The sequence below is a fragment of the Dipodomys spectabilis genome, unplaced genomic scaffold, assembly GCF_019054845.1.
Source record: "Dipodomys spectabilis isolate Male_0828 unplaced genomic scaffold, ASM1905484v1 ptg000069l, whole genome shotgun sequence".
In the NCBI taxonomy this organism is placed as follows: Eukaryota; Metazoa; Chordata; class Mammalia; order Rodentia; family Heteromyidae; genus Dipodomys; species Dipodomys spectabilis.
Genome location: NW_024870746.1, coordinates 16,907,188 through 16,927,632, shown reverse-complemented (window position 1 = coordinate 16,927,632; position 20,445 = coordinate 16,907,188). Strand labels below are relative to the sequence as shown.

General features: G+C 37.5%; 1 protein-coding gene across 1 annotated transcript in view; it reads right to left on the bottom strand.

The window, feature by feature from the left end:
- Ush2a (usherin) overlaps positions 1 to 20,445 on the bottom strand; it is a 635,341-nt gene that overhangs the window by 87,986 nt on the left and 526,910 nt on the right. The window contains exons 58-59 of the mRNA XM_042681986.1: positions 8,505 to 8,663; positions 6,746 to 6,908 (exon numbers count right to left, since the gene is read on the bottom strand). Of these exons, the coding sequence (XP_042537920.1) occupies positions 6,746 to 6,908; positions 8,505 to 8,663 (322 nt within the window). The remainder of the gene's footprint in view (positions 1 to 6,745; positions 6,909 to 8,504; positions 8,664 to 20,445) is intronic.

Below are 20,445 nucleotides of genomic sequence, written 5' to 3'. Positions count from 1 at the left end.
ATTTAACTGCAAGCGTTTCTTCCTAAATAGTTTGTGCTTGCAAAAAAATTGCATTTCCAGTTCTTTCTGCATGAACAAATACAATACAAATACATACTACAATAGAAGCTACTATTATGGATGGTGTTCAAAGTTGTGCTCAGGAAGATGTGTCTAGCAGTGAGTTAATGAAAGCACTGGACAGAGAGGTCATACCAGAGGTCCACAAGAGTAGATGCAGAAGCTGAAACAGGTTGCTGATTGGAAACACAATGAGAATTCCAAAGTGCCCTGTAAAGGCTGAATCTACTGAGTTTTCTCTCATGAGTGGATAGTGTGGCATGGCAAGAGATGTCGAAGATCTAATACTTTTAAGAACGAATTCTTTCTTAAACCATGTAGAATGATTTCCATGCAGCTGGCTGTTAGCTTACTATGGTGATTCACTTCCTTAGAGTTCTAGTCTCAATTTATATTCTAGTCAGAATCAAATGCTCATCTAGAATTGGTTTATATCCCCTGATACTTCATTCTTTCTTGAGTTTGGTATCTATTCATTCTTTGTAGGAAAGCTGTTTCTTATCCTCTTTCCTATGGTCTGTTTTATAGGCTGATCCTCCAATTCATTTTTTAAAACTTCACTACCAAATATCTTTCTCCAGAAGGTCTTCCCTTCCCTTAGCTCTCAAATACAGCTTATCATATCTTCCTATGTGCTGACTCTTTATTGATTGGTTTACTTGTCTCACTACATTGTAGGATGTTTTCCTGTTTCTGCCTGTCATACTATCCTACACCTTAAAGGCAAGGACTCTACTTTACACATCCGTACATTCTCAGAACATAGTAAAACATAGCACAAGGGTATTACACAGAAAGTATTGTTTGAACAATGCTTGGTGGAATTGGATGATAAGAAGGCATCAAGTGTCTAGGACATCTGACTATCTATGGAAACATAATTGTTTTTCGGCTCTACACCTGCCCTTCTAAATTTAGGTTTTATAGCAGTGCATTGGGATGCTGAAATCCCCTGTTGCTTTTCCAGCTTACTGGACTTTGGGAACACCAGAGAGTAATCAAGAAATCAAAGGAAGAAAGTGGTTCTCTTATGGTTTGATTAACGTTTATCCAACAATCATTTTTACCTTATAAGTTGCAATTCCTTTTTCCATTGGGGTAGATGTTCCCACCATGCAACTTTTTCTACACTTGAGACCAATATATTTTTTTTCTTCACTTCCTTCTTAGGCATCAACTTTAGTGGCACTTAAGACACTGTCTTCCAAATTTTTAAGGTTTAATAATTCTAACCACTTTGCTTTCTCAGCCTAAGGATGGTAGTTGTTTCTCTACATGCTATCTTGGAATCCTCTTTTTATCCTTTTTTCTAGTTAACAAATTTATAACTAGCTGTTAATTATTTAAGTTCTTTATGCCAATATAACTGGTGTGGTTTCTATTTCCTCATTAGAAGGTGATTGATACAGAAAATGATGTCCACAGAAGAAAATGTGAAAAATAACAACAAAAAAAGAGGAATGATAGATTTTTTTCACCTGAATTTGATTTTGCCTTTATGATATCATATAATTTATTAATTATATAAATAAATACATATAATATATATAAATATAAATATTGGTTATATATAAATTCAAAGCTGCTTATGAACAACAGAAGTATTTCAAAGACTAGTACATAACCTATCATCTGCAGATAAAACATTATTATTATTATTATGGTTTCTAATAATCTAAACATTTCCACTCTACATATCAATGATGAAAATTCTATTTAATTAAAAAAGGACATACTCAGACATATAGGCACACAGTCTTCATTTTTGAATTTTGGTAAAAATTTATTTAGCAACACAGGGACAACAAGAAAGATCAACAGGAGACACATAGGAAGTAGTACAAGAGGTCAAAATGGTGACCTTTATTGCATGAAATTGCAGAGCTTCTGCATGGCAAAGGACATAGCTAGTAAGATCAATAGAAAGCCCACTGATTGGGAGAAGATCTTCACTAGCCATACAACAGACAAGAGTCTCATATCTAAAATATACCTGGAACTCAAAAAATTAAATCCCCCAACAACAAATCCTCAAAGAAACAACTGCCCAATAAATAAGTGGGCTAAAGACTTACAGAGAAACTTCTCTGAAGAGGAAAGAAGGATGGCCAATAGACACATGAAGAAATGTTCAACCTCCCTAGCCATAAAAGAAATGCAAATCAAAACAACATTGAGATACCACCTCATCCTAGTTTGAATGGCTATAACCAAGAACTCTAATAACAGCAGATGCTGGAGGGGATGTGGACAGAAGGGAACCTTACTGCATTGTTGGTGGAAGTGTAAACTTGTTCAACCACTTTGGAAAGCAGTATGGAGGTTCCTCAAAAGACTCCACATAGAGCTCCTCCATGACCCAGCAATTCTACTTCTGGGCATTTACCCAAATGTTAACAAACAAGACCACACTAAAGCTACCAGCATAACTATGTTTATTGCAGCACTATTTACCATAGCTAAGATATGGAACCAACCCAGATGCCCCTAGTAGATGAATGGATCAAGAAAATGTGGCATATATACACAATGGAATTCTATGCCTCCATCAGAAAGAATGACATTGCCCCATTTGTTAGGAAATGGAAAGACTTGGAAAAACTTATATGAAGTGAAGTAAGCCAGACCCAAAGCAACATAGGTTCCATAGTTTCCCTTATTTGCAATAACTAGTATATGTCTGAGTCAAGCAGAAAAGGTCACATAAGTTGATGTTAGGGAAGTGAACCCTAAGATATGCATTCAAATATTTTTTTTCTTTTATGCAATAAATTCTAACACATTTAAAAAAAATGGTGACCTTTATGTCTGATATATTTATATCTTATAATCTAATCTGGGGAATTTGATTTCAAAATAATCTGCTTTTTTTTCAATACTAGAAACCTCTTTTCTGTCCTTAAATATATTTACAATTGCCAGGTATGTGTTCCTAAAGCAAGGCAATGTACAATACATATAGGTTTTCTTCTTATTTAATATCACTCTATTTCATTTAATTCTGAGAAGCTAATTATCCTCTATTTACTCACCTTACCTACATAAATAATAGAAATCAAGGAATCATGTGATTTTTTTTTTAAGGTCACATAACTAATTAGTGATCAAAATCATCTCCTTCAATTACAAATTCTAGACTCTTTTCATTATACTTTGGTTCTTTATTTTTCAATATCAATTACATTTGCCTATGAATTAAAACCCGAAGTTTCTAAGTCATGGTCTTCAAAGTCTCCCAAAATCTATCATCAAGCCTATCTAAATTTCCTCAATGAATAATAAGGTTCTAGCCAATTCTGACCACAATTTCAACCTTAAGCATATTGTCTTTGGAATTTTGCTTATTCTGTTGATTTTACTCTCTTATAATGTCTTCATCAACAGAATCTACTTGTTTTTATTTATTATTATTATTACTATATATTATTATTACTATATATTATTTCTATAATAGTCTATTATAAATGAAACAAAATTTCTTAAAGGGATCAAATGAGGCATGGGAGTTTTGTAACAAATTAGTAATTTATGAAATAGTATTGTCAAATTAGTTTTTCTTTCAAATAAACACCTGTGATTCTTATCTCATTCCTGAAAACAAAATTAACTCTTTTAGAACCAAAACTCAGAGTCATAAAAGTATTGGAGGAAATTATTCATGTGTCAATTTAAATGTGACTATAAAAGGGAAACTTTGCTTAACATATAAAAAGCACAGACAAATGAACAACAAACACATTAGCATGGCCAACATAATTTCTTCTCTGTAGGGGAAAATACAAGTAGAAAACATCAATGTTAATAGATCCATCCAAATCCAAGTCACAGTAAGGTGGAAGTAAATGCTCAAGATGGTTTTGTCTATTCCTTATCAATAAACAGATTTCAAAATGCTAATTTAAAATCTGCCTCTATTTTTAATAAAAAAAAAGGGATAAAAATCACTGATTTGTGATTCACATATGGTCAATGAAGCAATCTAATTAACAGGTTAAGTTAAATCAAAACACTCATACTAATAATTTGTCCAGACTAGTCTATTTTGTATTGTTCTTGAAGTCATAAACAGGAGGCCAGACTCAGTCTTAACAGGCTATTGGGATGTATTATTAAAACAACAGAACAGAATTACCGAGGGGGAAGATACAGGGAGGGGGTTGTGTCCGTAAGAAGAGTGGCAAGCGTTTTTCAAAGTGAGATTGGCAAATCTGTTTCCCACAATTTAATGAAATGATCTGCATAGGCCAAACTATGTCATGGGCTTGGGTGAAGTGTTATTTCCTTTGGTGGCGATAGAGAAAGAAGGGACTAACGATGAAGCAGAAATGACCTGCCATCACCGTCTCGGAAATACTGCAGGTGTGTGGCTCTAAGTCTATCAGGGGCCTACTGCAGTCTCCAAATGAAAAAGAACTCCGCGTCTACATTCTATTTCCATCCTTACAAATTTCTGAGGGTTTTTTTTTTGCCGCTATCTAAGAAAAATTTGATATTGTTGTTGTCTAAGCACATTTAAACTTCAGCGGAAATAACTACCAAGTGATTCATGCCTGTGTAGGTGAACAGAACGATTGTATCTGGAGCCCCAGTGAGCCATTTTCATTTCACTTTAAATAAAAAACAAAATGTATCTATGTCAGTCAGTGCCCTTCTGCTGTACTCAAAGGTATCAAACAGGCCACAATTATGATTGTGAAGTGATTGTGTCACATTGGAGGAAGGTTTATTGCTTTTGAGTCTGCTAGGCAGTAACACATTCTGTTTCATATTACTCTTTATATCATTGTTTGCCTGTGACTAGAATAATCAAATGCCATCAAGTGCTGTCAAATTCAATTTACAGTATTTTTCATGGAGGCAAGCTTTCTGCATTGTATTTCCTGTTTTGCTTCTTTGGTGCTGCTGTGGAATACTCACTGTAATCATGAGCTTTATTTACAAAACCAACAGAGTGAAGCCAAGTCCTAGGCACCAACAGATACTTTATTTCCCTTTATTCAGAATAGGAATTGGATGTGCTTTTCTCCTACAATTAGCATTAAGTAGATGAAAGGAAACTATTTCAAGAGGGTGGGCACATTAGAGCTTGCCCTGATGTGCTTATCCTAAAATGTAAATTCACATTAGCTATTTTTTTTTCCTTTCTACATGTTCCTGTGCATTTGAATCAGAAATAGTCACCTTCAAACTCATGTTGGCTGAGAAGAAATTTGGCTCTGTTCATTTCTGGTAGTGCCATTTACATAACCAGAAACGCAATAGTTCTTTTTCCTTTCGTTTTATATATATTCTTCCCTCCACCCTACAAATCTTCAGTTCACCACTGAAGATGGGTCTGCATCAAGGGTTTCAATGCCTAAAGTTAGTTGAGAAGCTTAAAGGAAGTACCCATGGGGAATGCAGGATATTAGGGACCAGGTAAAGGAGAGAGGCTGTTGGACAGGACAAAGGACGTGAAATTGGAACAGGAGGATGAGGAACTGGGGGAACATGTCTGTGCCTCCTGTGACCGATGAGCATTTTTTTTTTTTTGGAATGAAGTTTGTAATCTGCAAATCTTGCACAACTGCCAGTATCTGATTTTTGGTTGTTTGTCTATGGGCTTGAACTCAGGGCCTAGCCATGTGCCCCTGAGCTCTTTTTCTCCAGGCTAGTGCTCTACCAAGTTGGGCCACAAAGCTTCCATTTTTCTAGTGGTTAACTGGAGTCTCATGGACTTTCCTGCATGGGCTGGCTTGGACTTGCAATCCTGAGATCTCAGCTTCTTGAATAGCTAGGATTATAGGCATGAGCTACTGGTGCTGGCTCAGAAACTGATTTTTTGTTGTTCTCTGTATCACAAGCTCCCAGTTGGCAGGGTCTTTGTCCCCAAGACTGTGTCCTTTACTTCCTGCTTCCTGCCTTGCCTTCCTTCCGCTTACCTCCTCATTCTGTTTCTATCTCTTAGGTTCTCTTCCCTTCTCCCCTCATTCATCTCCCCCACCCTGTTCATTCCTCAATCCTTCCCTTCCCATCTTCTTCATTTCCCCTTTGATTCCCTTCTTTTCTTCACATTGGATAAGACCACTTAATCAATTTTGCACATAATGGGGGAAATAAGCTACAACTTATACTGTTTAAAGAGTCAAGGGGAGACACTAAAACAGAATGGAAAGTGAAGAGTGGAGCTTCAGGGTCGCCCTATGAATATGAAAGGCCCCCCAGGTTTAGAGGATGAGAAACAGCCTTTTCACTTCCACAGAGAGTAATGGCAGGGGTGACATCGCTCAAGATGCACTGTGCTCACAAATTGACATGTCACATTGGGATTTCTTCATACCACTACTCAAAATATAATAATGATAAACCGATGGGAAAGAGTAGAATTGAGCCCCTACCTCCCAGAATCTGCTCCTCTTCTGGAAAGACTTTATTCTCTTCCCCAGTGAACCACTGAAGGCATGCCCTATTGTTTCCTCGGAAAGAAGTTGTGGAGGCTATGGGACAAAGAGATCTCAAGCAGAAAGGTTGTGGGGTTAGTAGTGTGATGTGTTTCCTTGGATAATGTGCAAAAGTCTCCAGTACCAGTTGTAGAGCTCACCAGCAGGTGTCCCATAATACAGGGACTTCCTTTGGGGAAGCAGAAATGTATTTGAGTGTACCTACAGCCCTGGCAGAGGACACAGCCCTGACCACCATGTCTTACCTATGAAGAAAGTACTTGATGATGACTCCATTTGGTTTTGTAGGTGACACCCATTTCACCTCTATGCAAGATGACCCCAGCACCCTGAGAACCGGGGTAGGCAGATCCTCTGGGGCTGCTTCCAAGGTTGTGACAGACATCTTACTGCTAACTCCACAACTTCCTGGAAAAGTCACAGAGAGCTTTAGTAGCTTGTCAAATAATGGAGAGAAGTAGTCGGTTTGTCAACGTTACATATGCATATAGAAGAGTAATGACAGCATGAAAACCTTTTTTCCTTACTTGAACTTTTATATGCATACTGGCATTCAGATTTTAGAGCCAGCCTATAAATCTCCATAGTATTTGAACAACTAAAATAGGGAGCTATTTTTGGATCATCTATGAATTAACCACATATTAATGAAGTATAGGCGACAGAGTATCTGCTTGTCTGATCCACGTTTCTGTAGTCTGTTGCAATCATTCTAGACAGTATTCCCCGACTGTATTCATGACCCATACACTTTGTATGTTTCTAATAATGTTTTACTTTGGCTAACATTTTAAATGAATCATAATTCTTCAAACATATAGAAATCAATTATTTGGAATGATATTATATCTCCATAGCACAATTTCAGGGATATAAAGATTAGAAATTAACTTTGCCCTTGAATCAAGAAAATATTAATTTAACACTATTTCTATGCTGATTAGCTGAAGACTGCTTTGGGGAAAGCAAAGCCCTTCAAATAAAAGAGCCATGGTCTGGTTTGTAGGGAGAAATTGACTCACTGTTTCTGATCATTAAGAATAGCAACACTGCAGCCTCTAAATCCTAACCAACTCTATAGGAACTAGCTCTCTTCTTTGCAAGGACATACCCTGGGACTTGTAATACAAGCACTTCAATTACATACTTAACATAACATTGCTAAATGTCTTTAAGGTGAAGCAGAACGTCTGGTATGAGACTATGAGTTACATCTTTTCTTAACTTAGCAATTAATAGCTATGTATACACGCATACGTGTTTCTAACAGCTACACACATCCAATCCATACAGACACATATCCACATATACATATATCATATGGTAATATCAATCTTTATATTTTATGTGATTTGGAGATAGTGTGTTAAATTAATGAATAACTTTTTTTTTTCAATTCTCTGATCTCCTATCCCAAATCTCAGTTTACATTTAACCAACCATCCACTAGGAGAGAAGGAGATGGGCAAGGTCTCCTTAAGATAATACAGATAGATGATGATTTTCCTTAAGCCCTGAAAGTCAAAGTAGCAGATGAAGTATATGACATAGGGTTCAGAGAAGCACTGTAAAACATGTAAGATTCATTTAAGTGTGGCTCAACTTTTAAATAACCTCTTCTTTCCCCTCCTCCTGAATAAAATTTAAATAAAACCAAATTGAATACATTTCCCATGACATTTTTGTAATACCCATTTTGTTTTATATTACCAGTGGCTTCTTTGTGTGAGCTGTGTGTTTTTCTTTTAAAGGGCCTTATAAAACAAGACTTTAGAAAACCACCGTTTTAATATATTTAAATATTCATGATTTAATGTGCAGAAATGCATAATTCTTCACTTGATGCCAGGCTCTGATTTTTCTGGGTAAACAGTCCACTACAGATAACAAATGAAATGCTAGTCACTGTATTTGAACTGAGAATCCATTCCTTTTAATGAAAACATATTTTTTATGAAATGATTTTTCATGTGAGTCCATGTCAAGTGCTTACAAGACTCTCACCATGTTGACATGCTTGTATCCTTATCTGATACCGTGTGAATGGAGTCAAATTTTCCAGAAGGGTCGACTGAGAGTGACCAACAGAGAAGGTCAGAGGTGTCACACTGCCATTGTCGAGCAAGACATTGTACTCCAGTGGAATCTGGGGGATCCGATGTCCTTTAAAACGAGAGAGAGAGAGTGAGAGAAGCCATAGTATGGCATACAAGAGGTTCAGTAACTGTCCTTTAAGAATAACAAATAGTTAAATATTATAAATAAAAAGAGAACTGCTGAATAGAGCAACTAGAAGCTATAGGTGATTGAAGGTGCAAAAGAGTATAATGTGTATTCCAAAAGCAAGAAATGTGTATCATTTAATTAAAACAACAATGATAGTCATAGTCAAAGATGTCTTCCTGGGCAAGTCAAAAGAAGGGACACATTTCATTTAAAATACAGGACAATTAGAAAGAGCATCGTATGTTTTTCATGGGTTTATTTACTTTTAAAATACATTAGAAAAAACCCACCACCACCACTGTTTTTGCGGAGGACAATCATTTTCCTTTGGAACATATCTATATCTATATCTATGTATCTATAGATATAGATATAGATATATATCCTGTTTGACATATAAACTTTCCAGATCACAGTCTACCTAGAGAATTCCCAGAGCATTAATTATTGAAGCAAGATAGTCCACTCTGTCACAGGGAGACTTTTTTTTCTCTTTGTAACCTTGCATTTTATTTTATTTTTTTATTGTGAAAATACTGTACAGAGGGGTTACAATTACATGGGCAAGATAATAAGTACATTTCTTCTTCTTTTTTTTTTTCTTTTTCCAGGGCTGAGGACCGAACCTAGGCCTTGCGCGTGCTGGGCAGGCGCCCTTCTGCTGGGCTAAACCCCCAGCCCCAGTGAGTACATTTCTTATCAAGCAGGGAGACTTACAGACCTTAAATGAATATAAAATTTGGGCTCAATAACTGTCATTTTTCACCATTGCTTCTTAAAGAAAGAAGGTCTTGCCATGCTACCCTATATGCAATCTTAGACATAGAATTCCAGGCCTGTTAAGTTTTTTTGGGGGGGAGGGGGTCTGGTCGTGTGGCCTGAACTCTGGGCCTGGGTGCTGTCCTTCAGCTCTTCAACTCAAGGCTAGTGCTCTACCACTTGAGCCACAGCGCCACTTCTGGCTTTTTTCTTTTTGCTTATGTGGTACTGAGGAATTGAACCCAGGGCCTCAGGCATGCAAGGCAAGCGCTCTACCACTGAGCCACCTTCCCAGCCCCAGGCCTGTTAAGTTTTATTGGTCATGAGGAACATGCATACATTTAGAGGAGAGAAGAGAAGCTTTGAATGAAGAATAGCGCAGAGCTTCTTACAAAATCATCTCATTGATCTGAAAGCTTAGAACATTTATGGGATTGCATCTAACAAGTTTGTCTTTACTATAGAAGAAAAATGGAATCTACAGACAGCATCACCGAGGGAACAGCCCAGGACTCAATGACCCAAGAGAGATGAAGGGCAAATAATAAAATGTGATCCACTCAGGACTGTAATTTCCTATTTGACAGAAGAAAAGCCCATCTTTTCTCTTGATACCACTGCAAGTGCTCAGAGCTTGAATATCTTAGGAGGATATTGATACAGATGTGCTGCAAAATTGCCAAAAGTATTACCTGTTACTACTCCTTGAACGAGTCCACCACAAGTGAGCAGAGAGTATCAGGATGACAGCCATGGACAAGTCCAGCAAGAATACTTCTGATTTGATAGAGAAACAGACTGTGACATTCAACTGCCCCTGCCCAGCTGTCATCACTGCAGAGCTGACGAAAATGATCTCTGGAGGCCACTGCTCTGGATGAATGGAAGCTAAGTTCTATCCTCAGACAAGAGGCAAGGAGAGCAAATGCAGAGAGCTGATTTTGTGTTTAGCTGACCACTGTCTTTGTCAGAAGAAATGTGTTTCATTGAATCACTGAAGACCCAAACTCTTTGCAAATTGCATCATAATAAATGACTTACAATAAGAGAAAAAAGAAAGAAATATGCTTTTGCTTTTTGTAGCTGTGGTTCTGAGGTGAAGTGGTGGAGGAGCTAGCAGACCTAAAGATGTGGAGGATTCTGAGTAGGATAGAGACCTGTGAAGTATCTTCAAAGATGTTGAAGGACTTTGATTCTTTCCTCTAGCAAGGTGATAGATTATGCTGAATTTTGAATCCAGATGTTGAATTTCTCTTTTCCATGTAGAACATATCTTGTAAATTATCTGTTACATTTGTCTCAGTAGGTTAAACTACTATCATTAACTTAAATTCTTATTTTTGTTTTACGTGTCTCCAAAATACCAGATTTTCAACTGAGTACTGGTTATTTCTAGGCCAAAGAGCCTCTAAAAAGGGATCTCCACGGAAGGTCTCAAGTAGAATTGTTTAATTTTTCCTCTGTCAAATTCATTCTTTCGGGGTTTCCTCATTCATGTAATGATTTCCCCAAATGCCTCAGCTGGAAGACTCAAGACAAGGGCCTTAGAGTAGATTCTACTTTCTTTACTCTCAAATACAAAAAAGTTATTCATGTCATTGTTGATTTTTTTTTCAAGAAATGTAGACTTCATGTATAATCAGCAACAAAGGAACTTTGAAGGAGTTAATAAGAAGTAATCTGTTTTAGAGAAGATAACCTTACTTGCAGGTAGATGATGGATTGAAAATATGAAACACAGACAGTAGAGTCCAATTTGAAAGTCATGATAAAAACACAACTGTAACATTAACATAATATTGCACGATACAAGAATAGTGATGCACTGCACCTCTGTGTTAAGCCTGGCAGAAAGTATTATTTCTTTCCACACCAGGGAAATGCCAAACACATAAAGTCAGGAGTTTTCTTTTCACAGTGTACTAGCTTTTAGTACAAAGGAGTAACTTAATAAGCATTCAATGAGTGGATTAATGAATGAATGAATACAATACTGGACATTTAATCTTTCATTTAAGATAAAAATATAAAGGCTCAGAGAAGTAAAGCCATTTATTTCAGATCGCACAGTAATTAAGTGTCTATGACTTGACTTCAAGCCTGACACCAAAGCTAATCCCTCTTATATTGTGTTCTCTCTTGATAATGGGGTCTTAGATTAGGATAGTTGGAAGAAAATAACAGGAGAGTTTTGAGCCAACATATGCAGACAGACACATCACTTCTTAAAACTGATTAGCTGCAGGGAAAGAAATAATGTATCAATCAGAATCATTATTAATGCAAAAAGTAAAGTACAGGTGGATATTCCATATTTTGAATGCCAAATTTTCTAACCTGAGAACCATATATCCAGATTTTTGCAGGTACACATATAAGAATAATCAGACATAAGGACAAACATAGAAGTACTCCTGGAATACCATTTTGATGTGTAAAAATTGGGAGACATTCAAGTTTCCTATCTAGGCCAATAGGCACAACTTCATTTTTCCTTGTCTAAAAAAGCAAACAAGGTTTTTCTTCCTCAAACATCTGAGATAAGAAAAGTGTATGTATAATAAATATTAGAACTTTGGTAAAACTGTTGTAGAGTTAGACACTCTGATATTGGTACCAATTGACAGACTGAAGAACAATTTCGTACTGATACACTCATGTGTTCACAAGTGTTGCCCATAGGTTCCCTTCCTTCCTCCCTCCCTCCCTCCCTCCCTCCCTTCCTCCCTTCCTTCCTTCCTTCCTTCCTTCCTTCTTTCCTTTCCAATCCTGGGGCTTGAACTCAGGGCCCGGGCACTGTTCCTGAGCCTCTCTATGCTCAAGGCTAGCACTCTACCACTTGAGCCACAGTGCCACTTCTGGCTTTTTCTGTTTATGAGGAATCGAACCCAGGGCTTCCTGCATGCTAGACAAGCATTCTACCATTAAGACACATTCCCAGCCCATCCATATGGTTCTTAATTTGACTCTCTTGCTGTGGCTTTAAGATGAATTCAACTATGGGTAGTCTGCTGCAGATGAAAAGTTGGCTTGGGCAATGACACATCTGTTCAGTGTCAGGCAATAAATAATTCTATAGTTATTGGGCATGATTGATTCATGACTGTAATCCTGTCTACTCAGGAAACTGAGATATGGGGATTGTGGTTCAAGGCCAGCTCAAACTAATACGTTCACTAGACTTCATCTCTAATTAACCAGTAGCTGGAGGATGGCTCAAATAATAGACTGCCAGCAAAACAATCACATCAATGGAGAGGCCCTGAATTCAGACTCCAGTACTATTAACCAACCCCAAAAGGAGTAACAGCAATAAACACAAACAAAAGTGGATCCTAGAAAATTTAACTAAATTAATTTTTTCTTTATCTATATAGCGACAAAACATGATAGCCTCTCTTAGAGAGCATTAAGATCTAAGTCTCAACTTCAAGACAAAACTGGAAATATTTTCTTTCCTTCCCCAAAGACTCCTATAATAAAAATGAAATTTGAGAGCTGGATAAAGAGAATGATTGATAAACCCTCTTGGAGGATCTTGGTTTATAACAGGTATGGGAAACCTATGCACTATGTTTGAAGGGAAATGAAGAGAAATATAATCAGGATAGTCCCTCATGGACTAAGAATGTTCAGATGTGTTGCTTGAGTTAGTGAGCAGGATTAAAGAATGAATCAGGGGCCCTCTTAATTTGCAATGTAACCTCTTAATACGAAGATGTATTTATGAAAATGTCTATCTGGATTATTTTGGAAGGTCATAGCACTCCATGACACACTGTAGACATTTCTCCTTATCTTTATCCTGACAGCATCGGTAAAGCAATGAAAAATAATTTTTTAAATGGTTGGTTACTGTTTGTCTCCACAAACTTATGATGAGATGGAGAGAGGAAGAATTGCATAGACATTGAACCGGCGGGTAAGGTTGGCTTTCTATAGAGCTTCCTCATATGGGTTATAACAGTACATCACATTTTAACAAGTGATATTAGTGGAAAACCATTTTCCCCAGTTGATAAATTATGAACATACATTGGAACATAATCCAAGATTTATATGAACTTTAAGATTAAACTGAAAGACTTTAAAGAAATGGTGATTGCTTTAGGCTTGTCTTCTATTTCCTGAGATTGTATGTTCATTCTGTCTTCTTTTGTTTCTTAGTGGGTAGATTAGGTAGAAAAACTTGACAAATGCACATGTAAGAAAATTACATCACCATCTTATTGAACTAGACAAACCACAGACTATAGTCATTCAGATCCTTCCTCTACTCTGTTTCCTGAGTGACCACTGGGCACAGTAACCAAAGCCTCTATAAGCCTTTTTCTGCAAATCAAAGCCACTAAGAGCTACTTCGTGGAGTGTTGTGAAGATTGCATTAGAAAATACACGCATAACATCTTAAAACACTGTAACAGACAAAGTGCCAAACCAAATGACTGATATCTCTACAAAATGAAATGAAATAGAATACACACACACACACACATACACACACACACACACACACACACACACACACACACACACACACACACACACACACACACACACACAGCCCAACTATCACCCTGTCCTCACATGCCTCAAACACCTCTGAACGCATCTTTCATAAAAAATACTGTATCCATTTTTTCTAGCATTATTTCTTATATGTGTTTGGACATGATCAAGTTACATCCTTATGAGGATCTCTGTAGTCATGCTTAGTAGTTTTCTCTCTAATTCATCCAAAATTGGTTTACCCTCTCTTCAAAGTTTGTATGGACTGGTGTCTGCTTCCAAACCATCTATCCTACAAAAGGAAACTCCTCTGCTCAAAAGGATTCCACCAGTGCTGGTGGCTCATGCCTATAACCCTAGCTACTCAGGATTATAGTTCTAAGCCAGCCCGAGCAGGAAAGTCTATGAGACTCTCTTTAAAACAAAAATAAAGAAACATAGGTTCCATGGTTTCCCTCATTTGCAATAGTTAGTATATGTATGAGTCAAGCAGAAAAGATCAGGTAAGGTGATGTTAGGAAAATGAACCCTAAGATATGTATTTAAATGTTTCTTTTCTTTCATGCATTTGTTTCTAACGCATTTATATGATTATTTCTTTGTTGCTTTGTATGTCCCCCCCACAGTATAACCCCTGCTTTCACTGTATTTAATGTTGGTATAATTTGTGGAGGGGAAGGGGAAAAACAAGTCATTTAAATAAGGATAAAGGTGGACCCGTTGTAACAATGAGAAGTACAAATTGTCATGTCGAAAACAAACTTTACAACTTTGGTGGGGAGGTGGGGGAAGGATTGGGTGGGGGGGCGAGGCTTGGAAGGGATGGGAAGGGGAAACAAAGGAGGAGGCTACAATGCTTGATAAGAAATATACTCATTATCTTGCCCATGTAATTGTAACCCCACTGTACAGTTTTTTCACAATAAAAAAATAAAACAAAAACAAAAAAAACTAACTCCAATTAACCACCAAAATCTGGAAGTGGAGTTGTGGCTCAAATGCTAGAGCATTAGCCCTGAGCAAAACCCCTCAGGGTCACCTGGTACCCTTGACTAATACTATAATCCTAGCTACTCAGTAGGCTGAGATCTGAGGATCACGGTTTAAAGCCAGCCAAGGCAGTCATTGAGACTCTTATCTCAAATTAACCACCATAAAACCGGAAGTGGTGCTGTGGCTCAAGGGGTATAGTGCTTGTCTGCCTTGAGCTGAAGAGCTGAGGGACAGCACCCAGGCTCAGAGTTCAAGCCTCACAACCGACAAAAAACAAACAAACCACCAAAAACCACCCAAAACAAACAAAAACAACAATAACCAAAAACAACCATTAGGGACAACACCCAAACCATGAATTTAAGCCCTAGGACCATTCCCAACCTCTTCCCCTTCCAAAAAGGGACAAAATTCCCAAGCTGGGGGTGGGAATCAGAGCGCAACATTGATTTCCATGATATCAGATGCAGACATAATCTTGGCTTCTGCCCTGGTAAGCCAAACCATGAAACTGGGCAATGTGTTTTTCATGTTGTGGTTAATTTGCAATAAATGTCCTTTCCCTATCCCTTTGAGGAGCTGAAGAAAACGAAAATGCACCTTTAAGCTGTGAATGCATCCAGCATTGACAGGCACTTAGGACCAGGGTCCCTCCACTGTCATAATTTGTAGGATGGTGACATGAAAGTCTCCTGTGTCTCTGCAAACCCTACACCATCTGCAAGGAATTTGAAATGACCAAACCTCCTGGTATTCTGCTGCCTAAATAAAACGAAATGGGCATATTTGTTAGAGTCAGCTGGGAAGCCATGCGACTTGGTTAGTTCCAGAGTTCATAAATTTATGTCAGAGCAAGAGGAGGCTCAGAAGCTCAAGTGAACCAATTTACCCTAAGTGTAAATGGCAGTTTTGTTATTTGGTGTCAAAGTTACCAGTCGCACAATGACAAGCTGCCATAACACATTTTCGTGTTCACTAAAGAACAAGAGTTTCGTCCGTTAATATTCCTCACAATGCTCCGTTTCATAATTTACAACAACTAGATGCTGATAGGTTATTTAACATTTATGAAGTTAAGATGTAATCAGAAAAACCCTGATTATCTTTACAAATAAAAAAAGTTAAATTATTCAACTTTTTTTTTCTCTCTGTGGCTTCATTTCACAGCAGGTGCATACTTTACAACGGGGCAAGTCAATCAAATAAGCCTTTTTAAAATCTTTTTTTTTTTTGAGCTGGATCAGGAGCAATTCTAAGAAGAAAATAATGATTAATTTAGTTTGATAGGTGCAGTTGCTTCAAAACACAGGTCATACTTAAAACAGTGTTTTTAAGACACTGGGGCACAATTCTCCTCTATGTTGGAAGGAGGGTCTTGCTTAGGCCCATAGAGCATATGGAAATGAAACAGAGCCCTCTTGACTAGCTCATTATCAAATCTCTGGAAATCTGATATAGGTTGTATAACAGTTATGGTCTTCAGTCTTCCTCAACAGAAGGTAGGCTTGCTCCGTGTGTGTGTGTGTGTGTGTGTGTGTGTGTGTGTGTGTGTGTGTGTGTGTGTGTGTGTGTGTGTGTAGGGGCTGAATTACAGGACAATACCTCATTCTTCGTAAGAACTCTCAGTGTGTCTAGTATCCTGCTTTGTCCAATAGGGAATCAGTAAACTAATTCTGTCAGTTAAATGAATGCAATAATCAATTTATCAGAACACAAATGAATTCATCCCATGAGTCTTTGAACTACAAATGAAATGATCGTGGAACTATATAGGCAGGTCTGGCGCAAATGTTACAGCACCCTACTATGAAAGAAAAAGCACAAGGCCTTGAATTCCAGCACCACTATTGGCACAAATAAATCAACACACACACACACACACACACACACACACACACACAATCAATCATGGAAAAAGATAAGTAACTGGGCAAAGCCCTGAGTTCAAGAACTTAGGCAACCCAAAACTAAAAAGCTTAATTTCACTTTTAACTGTAATTAACTAGAATTTGATTCAAAAGAGTACCTGATGATCTAACTGAATGCCAAGATTTCTAATTTCTATAGATACACCATATTGTGGCTAGTTCGCCTTTAATCAAAATTTGATGAATTAAAAGTTTATATCCCAAAGCAATATTAATTAAAATGATTTCTCAGCAGAAACATTGTTGCCAATTCTTTACTTTAATGGACTAAAAGATAAATGTGAAAGGGAAAGCACCAGTATTTCAATATTATGCATTAAACTTAAATAACTCACCATCCTTACTGAGAAAAAGTGCATGTTGAATGCAATGACATTGTTAATTAGAACATGATTAAGGGCTAGGATAGTTTAAAATAGAGTCATCATCTTGATAAATTAGAAGGGCTCATTATTATCTTCAGAGTTTAAATAATTTTGAATGTTTAGATTCTGAAACACCAGGGTTATCCATCTCTATTCTTTTCCTGAGTAAACCATTTATACTCTATGAAGTCTTTGCTTCTTAATTTCCCATAATTTTTCAGCCATTAAGGCAACATATATCTTTGCTCTCCTTAGTATAAGTAAGTCTTGATTCAAAGTTCCAAGAGCTAGTAAAAGATTGTGCTTGAGTTTGGTACCCTGCATCTTGCATATACATTTGTCTAGTCTGGGGAGGGGAAGGGCAGTAACAAAACGCTGGAACAAGGGCACAGGATGACCCATTGCAACAAGGATACCCACAGGAGAACATACTTTACAACTTTGTGGGGGGGGGAGGAAGAGAGGAGGAGTGTGGGCGGTGGGGAGGGAAGGAATACTGGGATGAAAACAACAAGGGAAGGGGTAACATTGATCGACAAGTAATGTTCTCATTGCCTTACTCATGTAACTGTAACCCCTCTGTAGAGCATTTGTACAATAAAATAAAATTTGAAAAATGCTTAAGAATAAAATGAGTTGAGCTGAGCACTTTTGATTACACCTGTAATCTTAGCTCACTCAGGATGCTGAGATTTGGAGGATGGAGGTTCAAGGCCAGCTTAAGCAGAAAAAGATTGGTAGATGCTCTCTCTAAAATAAACAGTTAAAAGCTGCTTGAGCCCAAAATGGCATAAGTTCTAGAAGATCAGTCAAACAAGCAGATTTATATATTGTGATAGGTTCAATCAATAGTGACCAGTATCTGTAAGGACCAAAGTGTTTTTATCATGCTATCACACTTACTTATGTAACAACAATGCGATCTTTATCATTACTACTGTATTACTATTACTATATTACTATTATTACTAGCCTCTTTGAGATGAGGATCTTGAAGTTTAGAGACATAGTGCGGATTACCCAAGACCATGGGAAGGGGCTGGGAAGGTGGCTCAGTGGTAGAATGCTTGCCTTGCATGCATGAAGACCTGGGTTCAATTCCCCAGCACCACATAAGCAGAAAAAAAAATGGAAGTGGTGCTGTAGCTCAAATGGTAGAGTGCTAGCCTTGAGCTGAAGAGCTGGGGACAGTGTTCAGGCCCATGACTGCCAAGATCATGGGAAAACTAACTAGTGGGACTATTCCACATAGAAACCAATATTTCCTTTTTGCTACATAGAAAAAAAATAACTAATCCATAAGAACAATAACATATCATAGTCTTTGAAAAATACATGTAATTTGTCTTTAAAAAGGATTTTCTCTATTTCTTTCTCTCCCTCTGTGTGTGTGTGTGTGTGTGTGTGTGTGTGTGTGTGTGTGTGTGCGTGTGCATGTGTCTGAGCTAAGGTAAAGATAGAAAGCTTTAGTTGGAAATCAAAGAAATTTTAAGCAGCAGGACATCCAAAAATTATATACATTTGCTGCATGATAATTTGTGAATGCATTTTGTCCCTTCCTTAATTCTGAAAACATATTCTCAAGATATGCTGTTTCTGTATCACTTGATTTCAAAGTGCAAATCTTACACAAAGAGATGAAATCTTAACTTTTGTAGATACTGCAATATTTTAGTAATATTCCTACGGACATTTACCAGGTAACCATTAAGTAAAGTGGTGCAGGATTTGCAGTGGGAACAGGCAGAGAATATTGAAGAAAGTTTAAATAGTCCCTGAATAATCTCTTTGTAGACACTTGAGAAAAGACTCTCTTGTCTTCTTACCTAACTAGAATCTTCCTTCACATAAACTCTGCTTTTGTCAAGGCCTGTCTGTTTCTCCTGGATCGCTAGATGGGGATGAGGAGCATTATGGTCACAAGTTCTTTCACACTGAAGGAGAGAATTGTTTCTAAGTTGGTTGTTCACCATTTCCTACAATTAATTCTTCTGGTCTCACCAGTAAAATTTCATTCTCTAAGAGCCATTTATTGTTCAACTACATCTATCTCTGTTTGTTGGTCCTTCAGGTTATCATTTCCAGAGAGTTTCATGCATCCCACATCTGAGAGACTTCGGGCAATGAAAACAAAGTTTTATGTGGACTCAAGAGTTAGGACACAGATAGGCAGAGATTAGAACGCAAACAGTATAATTCCTTAGAAAGTCTAGCTGGTTGTCCAAAAAGTAAACACCAGGAAATGAGTACTCTAGGGGAGGGAAATCAGAGGGAGGGACTAGATGAATGAGGAGAGAAATGGGTGAGAAAGAAGTCATGAAACTGAGGGAAGGGGTCCTGTTGTGAGGGGTGGGGGAGAATGAAGAAGGAGGTGACATTGATCTGATATCTATCTATCTATCTATCTATCTATCTATCTATCTATCTATCTATCTATCTATCTATCTATCTATCTATCTATCTATCTATCTATCTAGTGCCTGTCCTGGGGCTTGAATTTAGGGTCTGAATACTCTCTGAGCTTTCTTTGCTCAAGCCTAATGCTCTACCACTTGAGCCATAGCCCCACTTCTACCTTTTTGGTGCTTAATTGGAAATAAGAGTCTCATGAACTTTCTTGCCCTTGCTGGCTTTGAACCATGATCTTCCGATCTCAGACTCCAGAGTAGGTAGGATTACAGGTGTGATCTACCAGTGCCCAGATAATAATTTTTTAAAAAGTCAATGGTAGGTAAGAAATCTGGGTGTGAATCCTATCTGTAGAGTTACCCTGAGAATATTATGTCATTTCTCTGAGATCCAAATTTCTTCTTATGTAGATAATAGGATTGCCTGTTTTTAGAGTGTGCAGAGGAAGTATTTATCAAAGTCACTGGTGCACAGCAGTGCAAATTATCACAAGTCTCATAAATGTATGTATACAATAGTCACAATCAGTATCCTACTTAATCTTTCCCTTGAGGATTCAAATATATTCCCAACGTTACCCCCTTTAGCAATCATATTTATAATTATGTACTACAACATGTTTACTGATAGCATTGGAACTCTACCTGAACAATAAAATCAGGCTTACTGCCTAATTCTTCTGTTACCAGGAAGCCATGTAGACTTTTTTTTCCTCACAGTAACTTAGCTGGCTAAAGTTACTCTGTCATATTGGCC